At 29.5% G+C, this 18,496-nt stretch overlaps 1 protein-coding gene and 2 long non-coding RNA genes across 5 annotated transcripts in view; 1 reads left to right on the top strand and 2 right to left on the bottom strand.

Annotated features, from left to right (window-relative positions):
• The window catches only part of LOC118440947 (metabotropic glycine receptor), a 92,257-nt gene that overhangs the window by 32,801 nt on the left and 40,960 nt on the right, over positions 1-18,496 (top strand). For all 3 annotated transcript variants that reach the window (XM_085657634.1, XM_085657635.1, XM_085657636.1), the window contains exon 2: positions 5,878-6,061. In XM_085657634.1, the coding sequence (XP_085513760.1) occupies positions 5,878-6,061 (184 nt within the window). The remainder of the gene's footprint in view (positions 1-5,877; positions 6,062-18,496) is intronic.
• Positions 7,167-8,903, bottom strand: LOC118440996 (uncharacterized). The gene is made up of 2 exons (XR_004837969.2): positions 8,431-8,903; positions 7,167-7,669 (listed from the first exon to the last, which is right to left on the bottom strand). It is a non-coding gene; the product is annotated as an uncharacterized LOC118440996 (long non-coding RNA).
• On the bottom strand, positions 10,492-11,554 carry LOC118440998 (uncharacterized). The gene is made up of 2 exons (XR_004837974.2): positions 11,395-11,554; positions 10,492-11,036 (listed from the first exon to the last, which is right to left on the bottom strand). It is a non-coding gene; the product is annotated as an uncharacterized LOC118440998 (long non-coding RNA).

Genomic DNA, 18,496 nt, shown 5'->3' with positions numbered 1-18,496 from the left:
ATGTTAAAATGATCTTATTGACATACGATAGTACTCGATTTCATGCGACACGTACAACAGGAATGGTTCTTGAGACGAGATTTTCAAGAAGCATAATATTCACAATGAGATTTTCAAAAGATATTTGTACAAGTAGATACGTATTTGCATATTCACGCTATAAAACTCTAGCCTACTTTTGAGAAATAGGTTTTTCCATTTAAAGAATATACGAATACGATTCTTTTTCTCTCTTGCCTTTCTTTCTTCATGTTTTTCTCTTTTCTTGAAAAGTACGTTTTAAAGATACCTTCGAAAATACCAACGTGTCAACAAATTTCCCGACGAAATTCTTTAATCTTTTATTTCTCCTCCTTAAACGTTTCTCTTTTTATTTTATTTAAACTCGAATTAAAAAGACAAATTAAAATTAATTTCGTTAAAGACGAATTAAAAAATTTATTCATTTAATTTTTTTTTTCTTTTTTTTCTTTTTTTTTTTTGTGAATTACTTCTCGAACAATGATATACGTACATACGACGTACGATACAATTTTGATTCGCTGTTACGTTTAGAAAATAATGATTTCATATAGTTTCATTTGTATTTCTCGACACCGAAGAGATTTCTCATTAAAATTAATAGTGATAGACATTGACAGACGTGTGAACGTGGAGTAAAATAATTATTAATGGATATAGATAACCAAGCGTCCTAACTCGTTCAAATATAGACTTTACTCTTTAAATGGTTTTCGCTATATTATTTTCTTATGTATTTACGTACATACGTATTGATCTTTTTAATTATGTCGATTGAAACATATATACGGTAAAAAATAATATCAAGATAATATTTAAATTGCGCAGTAAATGTGTTTCATTTAAAAGTAAATAAATATACGAGAGATAATATATCGCACTGAACTAAACCGTATGTCTGCTATACACAAACTAATCTATGTCTTAAGAGGCTACATATTAAGACGATCGATAATGGTTTAACCAAAGTCAAAAGATAAACACAAAAGAATAAATAACTTTATTGTCGACATCGAACTACGTATCGTTTACTTTATATTTAATCGTGACCTTTCCAACACTTTATTTAATATTAGTTAATTAAGGATGACTTTGTCATGATGATTCGGTCAAATAACAATGCGTCTAGTCGTGCTGTTTCGTGCATTTTGAACGAACGTGACATACGTCATTGTGACGCAATATATTGCATTTTTGAAATTTATAAAGATTATTGCGATTTGCTCGTCAATGATGGATCATGGACGATCTCGAAACGAGAGATCATCAGTATAATAACTACGAGGTAAGGCAAATGTTAATAAGTTTTTTCAAGAATAATTTATGCATAGAAAGAAACAAAAAAGAAAAAAAGAACTTTTTTCAAATTTCTTTGTTGGCATAAAGCAGCATTAGCCAAAGTAGAGATAGTGAACAGGTTTAAAGGGGAACGATCGATTTATCTTTCTAGATGAGTTACTTTCTGATGAAAAATTGTAAGAATTCTAAAAGGCTATTATCATGAGAAAGATATTGTTTATATCAAGAAATATTATTTATCGTAAAATCATAATGTCCGCACGATATATAAAATAGAATAAAATTAAATAGAATAAAATTAATGAAATAATGATGCGAACGTATTGCCTAAATATTCTTTACAAAAATATAAATATTTGTATATTTTTTATTCTCAACTCGTTTGTTTTATCCTTTTTTTGAAAAATTTTCTTCTAGCAATTTCAACAATCAAAATGGACGCGTCATGAGTGCTTATTTTTTTTTTTTTTTATTCGATCGCTATACTTTCTATTTTGTATTTTAATAATTATGTCATATTCGTAGATCTTTCTTCAATACTTCTAGCTCGAAGATTTTTCTAAAATATTGAAAGATATCCAAACAAAATATCATTAATTTATAGTTGAAAGAAAACATACATATATACATACATATGCATACATATATACTGAATATATACATATATATTGAATCATATATATATATATATATATATGATTCAATATTGCAGTGAAGATGACCGAAGAACGAAGAGATAAATCGTCTCTCACGGAAATCCTTAGCGAATAAATCGAAGTGGAAAGAAGGAGGAAAAGAGATAGGGAAGAGAAGAGTCGTCCCACTTTCAAGCTTTACGAGGACTTTGCATTCTCGCGAGAAATGCGTGCATATCGCATGGATCTTGAAGAGCCTTAGATGTAACTCAAAGGGTGGGAAAAATCTACGACGCTATCAATTGCAAGCTATACGAAAAGGTAAACGAGTACGTAGTAAAGGATCAAAGATGAGAAGAAAGAAAGAAAGAAAGAAAGAAAGAAAGAAAAAGAGAGAGAGAGAGAAAGAGAGAGAGAGAGAGTCGAGAAATAAAACTAAAAAAGGAAAAATCTGAATAGTCCTGAATGAAAGGGGAGAGGAGGTGGGGGAGGGGGAAGGAAAAGGATCTTCGTAAAATATTGAGGAAAAACGAGGTACCGTATGTAATATAAATGAGGGTAAGAGAGAGAGAGAAAAAAAAAAGAAAAAAGAAAAAGAAAAAAAGGGAGAACAGTCAAAGGAACCAGCTTCGTAAAGAAGATAAAGAAAACAAGTTGTCTACATGGAAATCAGCCTTCTCACTAGCGAACGAACGCTAGCTCACAGATATCTTTCCCAGCTAGTTCGAGAACGATAACGCCTTTATTTCTCGTACATTTTCCCAAGAAGCTAAGAAATTGCTTCGCTTTATTGCCTATGATCCGGTCGAACCTGAGAAATGTTATTTATGCTACTGCCAAGGAAGATCTCGTTTTGTTCGGAATATATGTATGCAGGTACATGTTTTAGAAGCTCTAAGCGTATCCTTACTTCGAAATTTGCAAGAGTTAACGTTAACCGAACAAATCCAACTAATCTTGTATTTTTTTTATTCGATTCATTTTCCTTTCTATCTTTTTCCGTTACTCGTTCATTGAAAAATTAATAAGTTTCTCTAATAAATTTAATATCAACCATCCATTCTCTCTCTCTTTCTCTTTCTCTTTCTCTTTCTCTTTCTCTTTCTATATTCTCTCTCGGAAAGAATGTTTTTTATTTTCTTTTATTTTAGCTCATGATCGATTAACTTAAACACATAGAGGCCTCTTAAGCCAAATGTGTGTATATATAAGTTGTCGGAAAGATTAGCTGGAGTTATTAATAAAAAATATTAATATGAAAAAATGTGAAAAATGAAGTCAAGAAAAAACATATATACATATATATATATATATGTCATTTTGATTTTCCTTCAATTTACTCCCTAAATATTTGATTTTTAACTAAAAACGAAATAAGAATAAATGGCCTAATGTTTCCTTTTTCTTATTTTTCTGTTTTTTTTTTTTTTTTTTTTTTTTTTTTTATGGAGAGTTATTATTTTTAAAAATTGATACAACAACGAGATTGAGATTTTAATATTCATCTCTTATAGATCACATGTAAATGAATATTACAGATATTGAAATAATAATTTCATTTACATGATGAATAAAATGAATAATCATTATTGATCATGTAAACGTATAACATAATATTGAAATATCTCTTGGATCGTTTGAATTTTTGTATGTTCGGGTGTTAAATTTTTTTTTTATAACTCTTTATAAACGATACACTTCTTTTTTTCTCCATACGAATTCCTTTAATAATTAACATAAAAACCATGTACCAAAAATAGAATATTTCCCGTAGGAACAATATCCGGACTTAAGCCGCTTTTCGAATTCGTAACGAATTTTAAAAAGCTCTGATGGACGTACGTCCATTAAATTACAAATTCGTTCTCGTTATATATCGTTTCGTCAATATCGACGTTTAATCTGTACGTTTTCAGCTTGGTTTAGAATACTAAGATTAAAAGATGAATGACACCTCGATATTTTATATTTTTATGAATATCAAAAACAATCATTGTATTTATTCTTACCTTTCCTTCAAAATAATTTTTAGAATGTGCGATATATATCTACAATAGATAAGCATTTTTTTTTTTTTAGAACGTAAGAGAAACAAAATATTTCTTGATTATCGATAAGTATTATCGAAATCGAAATACAATAAATCAATGGAATAATATTTAGTATCAATGGTAATTATCGTGATACTATATCAACGTGATTCAAAACTATTGATAAAATGTAACTAAATTGTACATAATAAATCAATATATATATATATATATATATATATATATATAAAATATAACAAGATATTGTGTATTGTATTAATTTATAAATAATCTAAAACAATTCAATAGCTATGGAAAAATAATAAAATTAAAAATTTCGATTACACGCAGAATAGAATATTTATTTAAATTATCGTATTTAAAATATCACTTTCTTTTATTTTTTTTTTCTTTTTTTAATCGATCGTTCATAAAAAGTATCATTTTATTATAATAAAGTGTTTGTTTATAACAGTAAAACTTATTTATATATGAATATAAATGATAAGATCGAGAATATATAATTTATAGATATATAGATCTTAGAAAATGGAATGAATCCATTTCAATAAATACGATTATAATATCCATGAGGAAACATTGCTCGAATATAAAACATTTAATATCATTTACGCATAGAATATATTAATGTATATTTTCCGTTAAGATGATAATCTGGTGTCGAAGTACCATTATGGTAGGTATGCTATTTATTGTACGCCTATTACTCATGGTGATTCGGAACGCATTGACACCACGATTATCGATTTTGACCAGCGTCGGAGACATATTTCACAAATGTTTGTGTCGTTGGCAGATAATTATTATCACTATAACCGACCAAGCGAAACAATGCTCTCGCATTTCGCGCGTCAACGGTTCGAAAACAAAACTCGATTGAATTTAGCATCGAGAAAACGCTTTTACATCATTTCGTCCGTTCCATTTTCGCCTTGATTATTCTCCGCTTCATACTTCACCGAGACTTTTCGAGTCACGCGAATATTAGCGAGCTTGATCGATTTTTTACCACTCTTTAAGAATTTCTTGGAAATCTACAAAGCACGAGAGATTATGATTACGTCGTAAAAGTAATCGCATATAAATTTTCTATTCAAAATTTCTCGTTATGAACGATATAAAATCAAAAAGAGAGAATTGATTATAGAATTTTAAGAAGTACGATATAAAATAAATCTGACATTGTAAATTATTAATAAACAGTATCTGTGTTTAAATAAAAGAATGTGATATATTCATTAATCATTAATCGCATGTTGTACGTATGTGCATGCGCGCGTGTATATGTGTTGAAATATATTGATAAGTTTAATATAGGTTAATGAGAAATTTTATTAAGAAAAATTTATCTCTGATAAGTATACAATAGGCGTATGCAAAAATTTAGTCTTTTTCTTAAATCTCGTAAAATACAAAATTATTATAATTTTTTTTTTTATCGTTTTTATTTCTTCCTTATTTAATTAGAATTTTATTTCATAGCTATACTATATATTTTTTTTTTCGTAAAAATTTATATAATAATGATCCGTCCGTGAGTATACCAGAGTCATTTGAAAAATTTACGGCTTCTTTTTTATACTGTTCACTTTAAGATGTGTTTCACTTTAAGAAAGAAACTTATGTATATATTAAAAAAGAAAAAAAGAAAAAAAAGAAAAAAAAAGAAAAAATACAAAAAGAAAAACCATGCTTCAAATTTTTTAAATGGTCTTCGCATTTAACATTTCGGAATGGAATAAATTAGGATTTGGCAAAGGTCAGCAAAAATTTTTAATGATAAAATTTATGTTTAATTAATGAGTTTTTATTTCTACCTTTGCATTTATTCTAATGGTAAAATTAAATTAATAAACGTTGCGCTTTTACAGGTTTACATACATATCCTTACAACGAGAGCACTTATACCGAACGTGAGGAAGACGAAATACTTACTGTGAAGTATGAGGATGGCAGATGGTCAAAGCCTTACTACGATTGTGGTGGTGGCAACATTTGGATGTTGACTTATACCGTTCCTTTCTTTGGATATGTTAACGACACATATTTCTTCAAGTACGTATCGAATATATTAATTACGATACATCGAACAGATGAGATAGATAGAGAGAGAGAGAGAGAGAGAGAAAGAGAGAAAGAGAGAGAGAGAGAGAGAGAGAGAGTACGAGGATGAAGATCAATGGGACATATTGAGCGACGTAAATCGATTTTACGTCAGCCAAAGAACGCTCTTCCATCGCGAGGACGACGTAATTACACGCACGGAAGAAGCTTTGTATGTACTAATGAATATTAAAACCTTTCTTACCTTTTCCCTTTACTGTTGGCATGCGATACTCGAGTTGCGTTAATTAGTAGAGGTTTCGAATTGCCGATTTTAATTAATGATGTTCTACGAATACAAAGATACATTTACTTGTCATGTTACCAGAGAAACATTCGAGTTTCCGAGTTTCTTCCTTCTTGAAATTTATCGTTCGACATTACTCGCACGAAAATTCTCTTGTTCTTTCTCTCTCTCTCTCTCTCTCTCTCTCTCTCTCTCTCTCGTTCTCTCGATCTCTCGATCTCTCGTTCTCTCGATCTCTCGTTCTCTCGATCTCTCGTTCTCTCGATCTCTAGCTCTCTCCTTCTCTCTTTTCCTTTCGATCGATCGTTACGATAAGAAAAGTAAAATTGAATGTATTGATGACGAAGGACAAAGGTAAATCGATATTTCCTCGAGGTACTCGACTCAGCTCGTACGCAGCTCAGGGACAACTAAACGGAGACTGAAGCGAGCTGTTACAAGTTACGTCAAAGTTTATGACTTACTCAGGCGCAACCTTGCCGATATTGCTTCAACGAAGTTGAGTTAGCCTCCGGTAAACAAACTACTTTAACTGTTTCAAATTTTGTTAAAAAAGCAAGAAAAAAAAAGTGTGTATATGTATATATACATAGAGTAGTCTGCGTTGTCTGCTGACCTTGTAATTTTCCAAAATCTATAATACTTCCGAACATTTTTTTCTTTCTCAAGGTAACGACTTTTGTCGAAGGGTCATCGAACGTGTATATTTGTTTCTATAATAATCATTACAAATAAACGTTTATTCGTTCGAATAAATTTTCTTCATTCAAAAAAATTGCATATTATTTGTAATAAATAAAGAAAGTCGAATTATTCGATGGGTATTACTTATTATTCCTTGATTGAAATATCATGAGAAAACAAAAATAAAATAGAAACAAACAACAATAGTTAGAGCGGAACGAAGGTTCTGCAAATACCATTTGAGTCCTGTCGTTGGCCATTTGGACATTTCTTTCCAGGCACCGTTATGATGTTGAAAGTATGTTCTGTCGGTTTCGTCTTATTATTTGAAGATTTCATATTGGGAGGTTCATCAGTCTGAGAGAGCACGGGATCAACGAGATTCGTGAAAAAAAGAAGAAAAATCATGGTGGTTGCAATCAGTGCCACTGGAAAGTATTTCATATTTGTAAAGGAAACAGGTATGCGTGGGAAAATAAAATTGGGGAAGAAGGATAGGAAGGTTTTCCTCGAAGGAAAGAAAGGAAAAAAGTGAAAGTTTAATCTTTCGAAAGAAAAACGAAAATAGATTTCTACTCTTCCTTGAGTGATTACGATGATTCGGTTCTTCTTTCTCCGAATAGCACCAACTGTAATTTAAACCATTAAATATAACGTTATTAATTATCACAAAGTTATCAATTTTAAAAAAGGATTCTTCATAACTCGTTACACTTCCGAACATAATATCTTTCATTAGTTTTAACAAATACATCAATAATTATTGTTTAGTGAATATCAATAAAGAAATTTAATGGAAACATTACACATAACGTTGAAACGATTTAGAAATTATTTCTATCGATTATTCGATTCATTTTATTTATATTTTGTAAAGAGATCAAGGCATTCCCTTTGATTTTCATCGAATGCCGAAAATAGATCGAGTATAATTAAAAGATATTGTATACGGAATTCAACGCACGCGCACTCACTCACTCACGCGCACAAACATACATACACACAAATTTCCCTTTAAATGGATTTTTCAATTGTATTGACAGAATTTGTTATACGTTTTAATCCTTAAACTTGACAATTCTTTTGTAATCAACGTATTTAAGTTCATTCCTATTTTTTTTTTTTTTTTTTTTTTTTTCCAATAAAATTACTTATCACACGGAGAATACGCGAATCATACTTGTTTCTAATTACAATATTTTTCGTAAAACAAAATCGTCTCTCGATGACGATCAAGCGTTAAGTTAATTAACTTGCACTTTCACTCGACATTCTTTTTCTCCTTTTCTTTGTTTTCTCTTTTTCTTGCTTCTTTTGATAAAAGACAATCCACGAGATACTACGTGATCGATGAATAAAAAATTTTCATATTTAACAACGAATTCTATACCTTTGAATTATCGAATAGCTTTTATACGAATGCTCGTATACGTCTTTTCTTCGTCTTCACTTTATTTCTCTGTCTTCCTCTCCTTTTTTATCTTTCTCTCTCTCTCTCTCTCTCTCTTTCTCTGTATATATATATTTTTTTTTGTTTTCTTGGACTTCTTATTATCGATATTATTGATTACGCAAGAATTCCTAATAAAAAAGCAAAGATGTTCCCGTCAGAGTATCTACCAACATATCTGTTTCTAGAAACGTTCCACGTTCATATTTATAATCTACTGCCGACTGTATGCTCATGTGACGTAATCTTTATCATTGCTTTGCGAGTGAAAAGTTTTCTCGGAAAGACATAGCAAAATTCGCCCTTGAATTATACACTCATACGTATTTTATATATACATACTATTACAATGTATATAGGGATATAGTATGTATATATGACATACGTATGTATATCCCGTGTTATCGGTGAGAATAAGGTCGCTTGAATTTTATGAAAAAAAAAAAAAAAAAAAAAAAAAAAAGAAAAAAGAAAAGAAAAAGAGAAAGTAACAGAGATTTATGTTCGTAAGTGTACAATTCGATCTAAAAAAAAAAAAAAAAAAAAAAATAATACTCCATAATAGTCAATTCAAACAATTCAATTGGATATTAGAAAGATAAAACAATTCGCAATTTTATTTCAAAATGTTTTGATGCTATCTTCAACGTTCATAATATCGTTTATATACATTTGCATACGTTTTCAAGATGTGCTTTTGAAAAGACTTAACAAAGCATGTCTGTCGAGACACAAGGAATATGTCGAACAAATGTTACATTATAAAATGTTTCTTCGAAATGTTTTCAAGTCTTCTGTTTATCTCGTTATCGATTCGTATCTATAAAGATCAAATTAGATTACGTAAGAGTTAAGAATTCGATTTGTTTTAATTATTTTTTGCGATGTATAATATTATTATATTTTCGATAAATACAATGATTTTTATCCGGGAAATGGAATTTTGTTCGATTAAAAATCTAATCTTCGAACTTCAAAATTATTTATAAACTTGTTACAAGATATTAAATTTATTTCTATATATATATATATATATATATATATATATATATATATATATATATGTATATAAATCTTTGGTAAAATTTCTTTTTAATTATGATAACGATTATCGTATCTAAGTCTAATAGTTGATTCTCTTATAATTTCTACATTATTTTTCTTTCGATGATGTTATTATTAGAACTAACAAACTTGACTTATCGTTTAAACGATACATTGAAAATGGATATCGTCGTGCTCATATAACATCAATTGTATGATTTTACGATCGTATTCTCATCACAATTATATCTTAATCGTTAGTAAGAGAATCTATGTATATCTTTATATAAATTTATATTCTTTGGATACTAGTACGCTTATAACGATCGTAAATTATGAAAGGGATCAACCGTGTTATCAGTTTTATAAATATATTTTTGGAATTTAGAAATAACTGAGGTTTGTATCTCGTTAAAAATATTTGAATTGCGATATTAACAAACGTCAGGGATTATATTCTATGAAGAACTTAAATTCCACTCCATCTTTTTCTCATGTTATTATTACAAACTATTACCATCATTATAATCAGTCATAATATTAAACATTAATCTGTACGTTTTATATGAGTACTATATAGCGTTTAATTTGAGATATTTCATTATCTGTTTATATTGTACGTTACTTCAGTTATTTTCTTATATTATTAATTTTTTATTATTGATGCATTTATTAAAATAAAAGTAATCACTAAGCAAATATAATATGTAAAATTTTATTTGTATATGTGTCTATTGTTCAATATTTTAATATTATTCTATTATTATTATTATTATTATTATTATTATTATTATTATTATTATTATTATTATTATTGTTATTATTATTATTATTATTAGAACTGACCAATATGCTCATCCAGTAGCAAAATATTCTTCAAGAATTATGTTACTTTTCACTATAGATTTCCATTTCTTTAGAAATATAGAAAAATTAATCGTAAGAATAATATTTAAATGATGTTAAAATATTTTTTATTGATAAATATAATTTAATCTTAGTATGTTATTATTTAATTTATCTTTTCTCTTTTCTGGATTTAATATAAAAATATACGATTAAAAATAGACTGGTCTCAAGCATCCATTCGCATCGCGACGATATTGAGTTTTATCATCTTTAACCCCGAATAATGGTGCTTTAATAATGTTTCTTTTTGTACGCTTTTTAATTTCATCCTTGTGATCCTCTTCGCAAGATTCCTTTGCGTTACACTCCTCTACGGCTTCTTCATCTTCAACTTTAAGTTCCTCCTTGGCTTCTTCCTCCAAAGGCATTTTTTCGTTCAACTCGGACAATGAATTTTCTGCCATTTTAATTATCCCACGATTGATTGGTTTTTCCAACAAAAACAAATTTCCTTTCTTCTATCAAACGCAAGGTCACCGATAACTTCTTCAACAACGATAACTTCGATGTAATTCTTGTCTTCCTTTTCTTTCTCTTTTCCTCTCTTCCTTAATACCGATAACGTCCTCTTATCAAACGTTATCGACTTCACCCTGAAAATGTCGAAGAAACAATTCGTTAAATATAATCCGAGCGCAATATCATCAACAACTTATGACTATGTTTGCATAAATTTGCCTCTATATAGATAGATATTATTATCGATATTTCTCTCTTATTTATTTCCTTTATTTTTTTCTATTTACTTAGGCAATTAATTTCAATTTATTATCGATAAGCGTTAATATGCGTTATGTCCGAATTTAAAGTCAACGAAAAATTATTATACAGGCAATATTTCCCTTAGAAATCATGGAGTATTCAAATATTTCTAGAAATAAATAACAAGCGTAATATTTAGACATATTGATTTTGATGATACGATATTCTATTAATTCTATAAGTACTCACCAAAATGAGATATAACAATCGACGTTAATCGCGTTTAATTCGGTTCGATCGAATCGTACTTATTTCTTTGAAACATTGATCTCGAATGATCGCTCTCGAACGACGCAAAACTATCTGTTAAATTCAAAATAATCCTTTTACACTGAACTTCTCTTACCTTTATCGAATTGAAAGTATAAATATCGGATAACGATAAGGTTTTAACTTATCGTTTTCCTTTTAGATTATCTGTTCATATAATTTAACGATGTAATACACATGAAGATGTTTTACTTTAGTTCTAAAAACAGAAAGATCGTTCAAGGTGAAATAGCTTGATCTAATTTTGGCATAGCACTCTTTCTTTCTTTAGTTTTCTTCTCTCTCCTCTCTCCTCTCTCTCTTTCTCTCTTTCTCTCTCTCTCTCTCTCTTTCTCTTTCTTTCTCTCTCTTTCCAAAAGTCGAATTTATCGACAACTCAAAGTCGGCTGTGTTCAAGATACAACATTCAAGATTCGACTCGACAATACACTTCGACGGTCCTTTTCACTATCTCGTGTGTTTCCAACTGAACTGTCTCAACGAAGCGAACCTCTTCTCTGTTTAAACATTGTTTCCATTTTCTCTACGAGTATTCTACAGTGTAACTAACGATTATAACTGTGGTCACTAGACAATCTTTGTCTTTCCTAAAATAGAAAGGAAAGGAGAAAGAATAAAGGAAAAAAAAAAAAAAAAAAAAAAGGATATGTGAACGTTCGAAAAAGTCATTAAACGTCTTTAGAAGAGTATATTTAACAAGTGATAAATAATTTAACAATCTTTCTTTATTCTAGTAATTTTAAATAGAACACGAATTTCTAATTTAATTTTCGAATGTTCCGGTTCGTAATTGGAACCAGTAGAGATCCTTTTCTCTTTTCTTCGATGTTATTAACTTTCTCGATTTTAAAAGTCAGGTCGAACGAAGGTACGACAAGCATCGAACGACCCTTCAAACGATATTAAAAGAAGATTCTGCGGTTTAAACAAAGCCTCGGTAATGAGTAATTTGTTGAAACTGATAAATGGTTTATTTGACTTGGTTTTATATATTCTTTATTCTATAATCTTTAGGAACAAATAACAAATAAACTTGTATGTGTTAGAGAGTTTAGTTAAACAGATGTGTTAGAAAAAGAGACGAGGCACTGACCCGTGATAAAATTTACCGTAACCATGTTACAAATTAGATCTGCTAACTCTCCTCTGGCAGATAATTCGTTTAAGCGTTTAAGCTCGAAAATAGTAGAAAGCCGAGTTTCGTTTGATGGCAAATGTATAGTACCTCGAAAGAGAGAGATAGATAGATAGATAGATAGATAGAGAGAGAGAGAGCGAGAGAGAGAGAGAGAGCAATTGAGCGAGTGTGTATGTGTGTATGAGAAAGAGAGAGAGAGAGAGAGAGGAGAGAGAGAGAGAGAAAGGAAGGAGAAAAAATAAAGGTGCGTTGTAAATGGATTTTTCAACGGGTTAACTGTACGCCACAAGACCCACATAGGTAAATCTATTCGTAGCACGATTCCTTGCATCGATTAAATTGTTAAACTATATTGTCGCTAATAAAATTTTATGAAATATTATCAGCTCGTTGAAGCTTTTCGTAAGATCAATGATTTCTTGATCTATCAAAAAGAAAAAGAAAAGAAAAATAAAAAAGAAGAAAAAAAAATAAAGAAAAAAAAAATCGTTTGATAATCAAATCTTTTAAGATAAATAAAAATATTGAAAATGATAATTTTTTAACAAAATATGAATATAAGTGAACATATTATATCTTTTTTTTTCTTTCCTTATCTTTTTTCTTGCGTCATTTTTTATCAATTTAAAATATAAAAATTAATCCGAAACATATAGCCTATTTAATCTTATTTTATACAGTCTATTTAATCCTTGATTATCTTATTCATTTATACTATTGATAGGTATCTCTATGGACTTTCTAAGCGTTATGATGATATTTGTAGACAGATACTTCGGTTAATGACATAGTTGTTTCCGAGAACACGATCACTGAACCCACGAAAGGAAATTAATCTAAACGAGACCTAGTTTTCGTATATTACAAAGTGAGGTTGACTGTCTGAACGATGATAGACGTAGTATAATAATATAATAATATATTCTTATGATTATTATGATATATCGAGTTTACTAGTTATTACTACATACTACATACCTTGCATATTGAAATGTAATATTGCGATTTTGGGACATTATGTGTTGCTACTTGAGATGTTATTTCGCGACTGACTATTCAAGACAGTAAGACATTTAAAATAGTTCAAAATAAAGGAAAAGGAAAATGGGAAGGGAAAGGAAGAAGGAAAGGGAAAGGGAAAGAGGAAGTGTGTAGGAGAAATTTTCAAATAAAAAGTGTACGGAAAGGAAAGGATTGATTTCTTGATTGGTTGTTGACGTTCTCTGAATAATTCATTTAATATGTTTAAACAATTTCGTGCGATTTCTCATACGTATTGACGGATGAGATGAAAGGATAAAATGAATGATATGAAATATAGCTATTTCAAGGGTAAGCTTCAGACATCCTCGTTTAATCTGAATTTATTGCCTCGTACATTCTAAAAAAGTTAAGAATTTAACTAGAAATTTTTATGATTTGAACAATGACTTGGCCAATATATATTTTATCCTTAATGAACATCGAACGAATTCTCACGGTCAAATTATTCACATGGCTTTTTCGTGAGAAAGTTTAAAAAAATTAAGGGATGCGAGTGGGAGGGATAAATCAACGTGGAAATTATTTTGTATAAACATCGTTTATCATCAATGCCATATTAGATTATTATTATTAGTTTTCTTTTTTTTCCACGGGCAATAAATCTGTTGTCAAAGGAAATGAACGATTTCCGATGTCCTCTCACCTGTTGAACTCGTTTACTCGTTAAGTTCTTCTAATTCACACCCTTCCGGCGTATCTAGTTAAAAAGAATTTTTATTTTTATTCTTTCACGGAAGAATCTTTCATAAATCTTACGAAGAAAGGATTGAATTCTTTTAAAGAAAGAAATAGCAAAGATCTTAAGTTATTGATAAAATGATAAAAATACGTTCGTGAAATGAAGTGAATACTATCGATTGAATCGAGAAAACTTTTATTTGTTCGATGATCTTTTCTTTCTTTTTTCCTTTAGCAATGGTTTTCAAATCACGATTCGTTCCTTTGGAATCGAAAGCTTCAACGTTTTCAGCAGATTCTCGCGAAAGGTTCGCCCCGAGTGCTCTTTATCCTCTCACCCTTAAACCCGTTTGGACGTTCGTGGAATTTTACATTGGGACTGTAGAGTCGCGCTCTATCGGATTTGCAATTACTGATCTTCCTCGAGGGAGCCACACCTGCGAATGATTGAAGACGCGAGAACGACCTCGAATCTCGTCGCTTTGAAATAGAGATGTCCTCGCAATCTAGCATATGGCGACGTTTGTGAGATGAAAAGAAAGGAAAACTCTATTTCATAGCTCTCGGACCTGTTTTAATCAATTCTCGTTTTATGCCGTTAGATTTTCTATTTCTCTTTTAGATGTCTCTTTATTATTCTCTGTTTTTTCTTTTTTATATTTTTGGAAACGAATATTAGGTGTTAATTGAATTTCAAATAATCGGCATTTTCAATAATCAGCATTTAATTGTTTTGTTTTTGGAAAAAAAAAGAAAAAAAAAGAAAAAAAGAAAAATTGAAGAGAGAAATTTTTCATTTTCATACACCTGTAAAAATTCTATAATATTCAAATAAAATTGACTCATGTAGGCGTTATTAAAAAAAAAAAAAGAAAAAAACAAAGAAAAAAAAAGAAAATAAAAAAAGGAAAAGGAAGAAGTAAAATAAAAGAGAGTGAAATACGTCAAGTTCTATAACGGATGATATACGCCTGGGGTTAACCGCTTGTTAAAGTTATCGCTTCTATCGAATATCGTTTCGAAAGTATCGCTTCTATCGAATATCATTTCGAAATTATCGCTTTTATCGATTTTGCAAAGCAATGATGATGTATTATCGAAGGTCGACAAATTAGTTAAATGACGCCACCTGAAGTTGAAAATTCACAATGACGCTTCATAAAACGAAGTTTCTCAAATTTACTGCACTCGAGATGAAAGTTATGTTTTACAATGGAATAATGTGAGAGGATGAATAGCCGTGAATTTAAAATGAAATAATGCGATTTTGCGTGATGACATTCCAATGTGGATTTATGGATTTGCTTTTTTTTTTTTATTACAAACGTTCCCTTTGAAATATATCGTTACGTGTAATTATGAATTCGTAAAATTTCGAGAATTCCCGTTTTTTCTTTTTTTTTTTTTTTTTTTTAATTTTACCACTTTATATTTTATTTTTAGAAATATATTTTATTTCATTCTATTATGTCACGAAATTGGAATATTTTCGAGATAAAGAAATTTTTTGCGATTCGCGTCGAAAAGAGGAATTTTGATTGAGAATTATATTGATTTGATTGAGAAGTATATATTTTGCCTTGTTTAATAATGATCAGGACATGCTTATAATAGGAAACGATTTATAGCAAATCATTTATTTTTTTTTTTTCGTTTTATATTTTTTTTATCAAATTATACATTTATCCTTTTCAAATAATAACCATTCAAAATAATAAAAATAAGAAATATTATTGTACTTCTGTAATCAAATTGACATTCAAATGTTCTTATTTAAATGCACCAATCTATATGATATTCAAATCGAAATGTCGAAACTTAATGGAATTCATACGGTAACCTTTTTATTGGATTAGTGATTAGAGTACAATACGCGAATATTCCTTCTACGTTATATCTTACATATTATACGAATCTATTCGATGAGAAATTGCGTGTTCGAGATATCAAAGGATAAAAAAGAAAGAAAGAAAAAAAAGAAAAAAAAAAAAAAAAAAAAAAAGAAAAGGAATACCATTGAGCTTCGTCGACATTAATGAACTTCTCACGTCCCTTTGAAAACGTAACGTGTAGTCTATATTTTAACGCGTCCCTGAGGGCAAGCACATTTGCACTGTGAAATTCCACCTTCGAGCGAATATTTGTCGATGTCATGCTATTCGTCGATTTGCTATAGACCTTCTTTTATTTTTTTTTTTTTCTTTTCATTTTTTTTTTTTCTTTTTTTTACTGGACTTTCTCTTTGTCTATCTAGCTTTTAAAAAAAAAAAAAAATAACCAGTTGGAATTGGTTGCTCGCTTTTATTGCTCTCGAAATAAACGAAAAAGTATTCGCGAACAAAGCACGTTATTCTTTCCTCTTTTCTCGTCGATGCGTCCCATCTTTTGTACACGTTTGTATTCGATCGACAATTTCGTTTCTCTTATCGCACCGATATGGTTCTAGTTTTCTCGAATTCTCTTGTTGTTACTCGTATTCTACGGTGACGCACTTTACCCCGGTGAAGGCGAGAAAAGAAAGGAAAGATAAAGAGAGGAAAAGAAAGGATGAAATAACTTTACGTAAAATCAGAGAGAGAGAGAGAGAGAGAGAGAGAGAGAGACAGAGCAAAGAAGAGGGCCAGTTCCTTTTTTTATTCGCACAAACAAAATTTGTTTTTTTTTTTTTTAAATTAAATAGAACACAAAAGAATCGGAAATTCATTTCTTTATATAACAAGATACTATTTTTCGTAATATTTAAAAATAATAATTCATTCAATCATTCTTCATTAATTATTTTTCTTCGATAATATGGAATGAACCATTCGCTTTCTCTCGTCGTCTCATGTAATATAATATTTAATAAAGAAGATCAAAAAGATAAAAGAAAGAGTACGCGATAACGATTTTAATATTCCTATTATTTTAAAGAGATCAAAAGTAGTCGAGAAGTTCATGTAACAATACACACTCAAACTTTTCATTCTATCTTCTTCACGTTGACTTTTATTCTCTTTTCTTTCCTTTGATCTATTATCTCTGTCTGTCTGTCTCTCTCTCTCTCTCTTTCTCTCTCTCTCTCTTTCTCTCTCTCTCTCTCTCGCTCGTCCTCTCTCTCTCTTTTTCTATCTCCATTTATTTTCTCAGTGTCGCTGCTGAAAACAGTAATTGCCGCAGCTGAAAACAGTAATTCAATGGTATTCAAAATATCGCGTTGAATTGAAAAATTTCGTTACGAAAAAAACTTTATTAATTTATTACGCAAAAGTTTTATTTTTCGAAGCATCTGCCTTGCAAAATATTTACAAAATTAATTGATTTTCGTATAAACGAATATTTATTACTCGTGAAATAAGATTAAGAAATTTTAGTGAAATAACTTCAATATTCGTTTTGATTTATTAATCTTTGCATATTTCATATTACATTTTCCATATAGTATATATTCTATTCGATTTCGTACTCCCACAATTTCGTTTCAAACATGAATTCTTTTCTAATCATAAAATTAATTTTTTGCTAGTCATGAAATTAATGAGCAATGAAACTGAAGGGTTGCAAGGGATTTAACTTGATATTGTTAATTGGATTATGTGTCTAGCAAAGTCTTTCCAGTAACTTAACACTCGGTGAAATTAAACAATAGATCATCCTTTAATTGGCTTACCTTTGAAGGATGGTCAACCGATATAAAATTCAATTAATGTATTTAATCATGATTCTACTCCAATTCCTAGATCAAATTCAAATGAAATTGAAGCGTTTTAGCGTAAATAACTAACTAGATTAAATTAATAGATTTGAATAAGGCATAGAGAGAAATCGAATACTATGTGCTTTCAAGCGGAAAAAGAAAAATGTCGGAAATCATAGAAATTAAAATAATATATATCTAATAGAATAATACGAATAATAACTGTTTATAAAAATATCACAGATATATGTCTGAAACTATTTAATAAATAACGTTTTAAACGATGATAAGATGAACACGATTATTTTCCGAAACCATCGATCGAAATTTGATCGATGGTAAATTTTTTTTTTTTTAACTAATCGTCTATGTATTTCATGTAACGAGAGAAGACTCCTTAAACTTGTTTTAGATAATCAAATTTCATACGATAAACGGAATGTATCAAAGTTGAACAACAAAGCTTTTCAACTATGTGTGAAAGG

Source organism: Vespa mandarinia, chromosome 6 (assembly GCF_050613455.1).
Source record: "Vespa mandarinia isolate Hongniang chromosome 6, ASM5061345v1, whole genome shotgun sequence".
NCBI classification, from domain to species: domain Eukaryota; kingdom Metazoa; phylum Arthropoda; class Insecta; order Hymenoptera; family Vespidae; genus Vespa; species Vespa mandarinia.
This window is presented reverse-complemented; position numbering and strand designations above follow the sequence as displayed.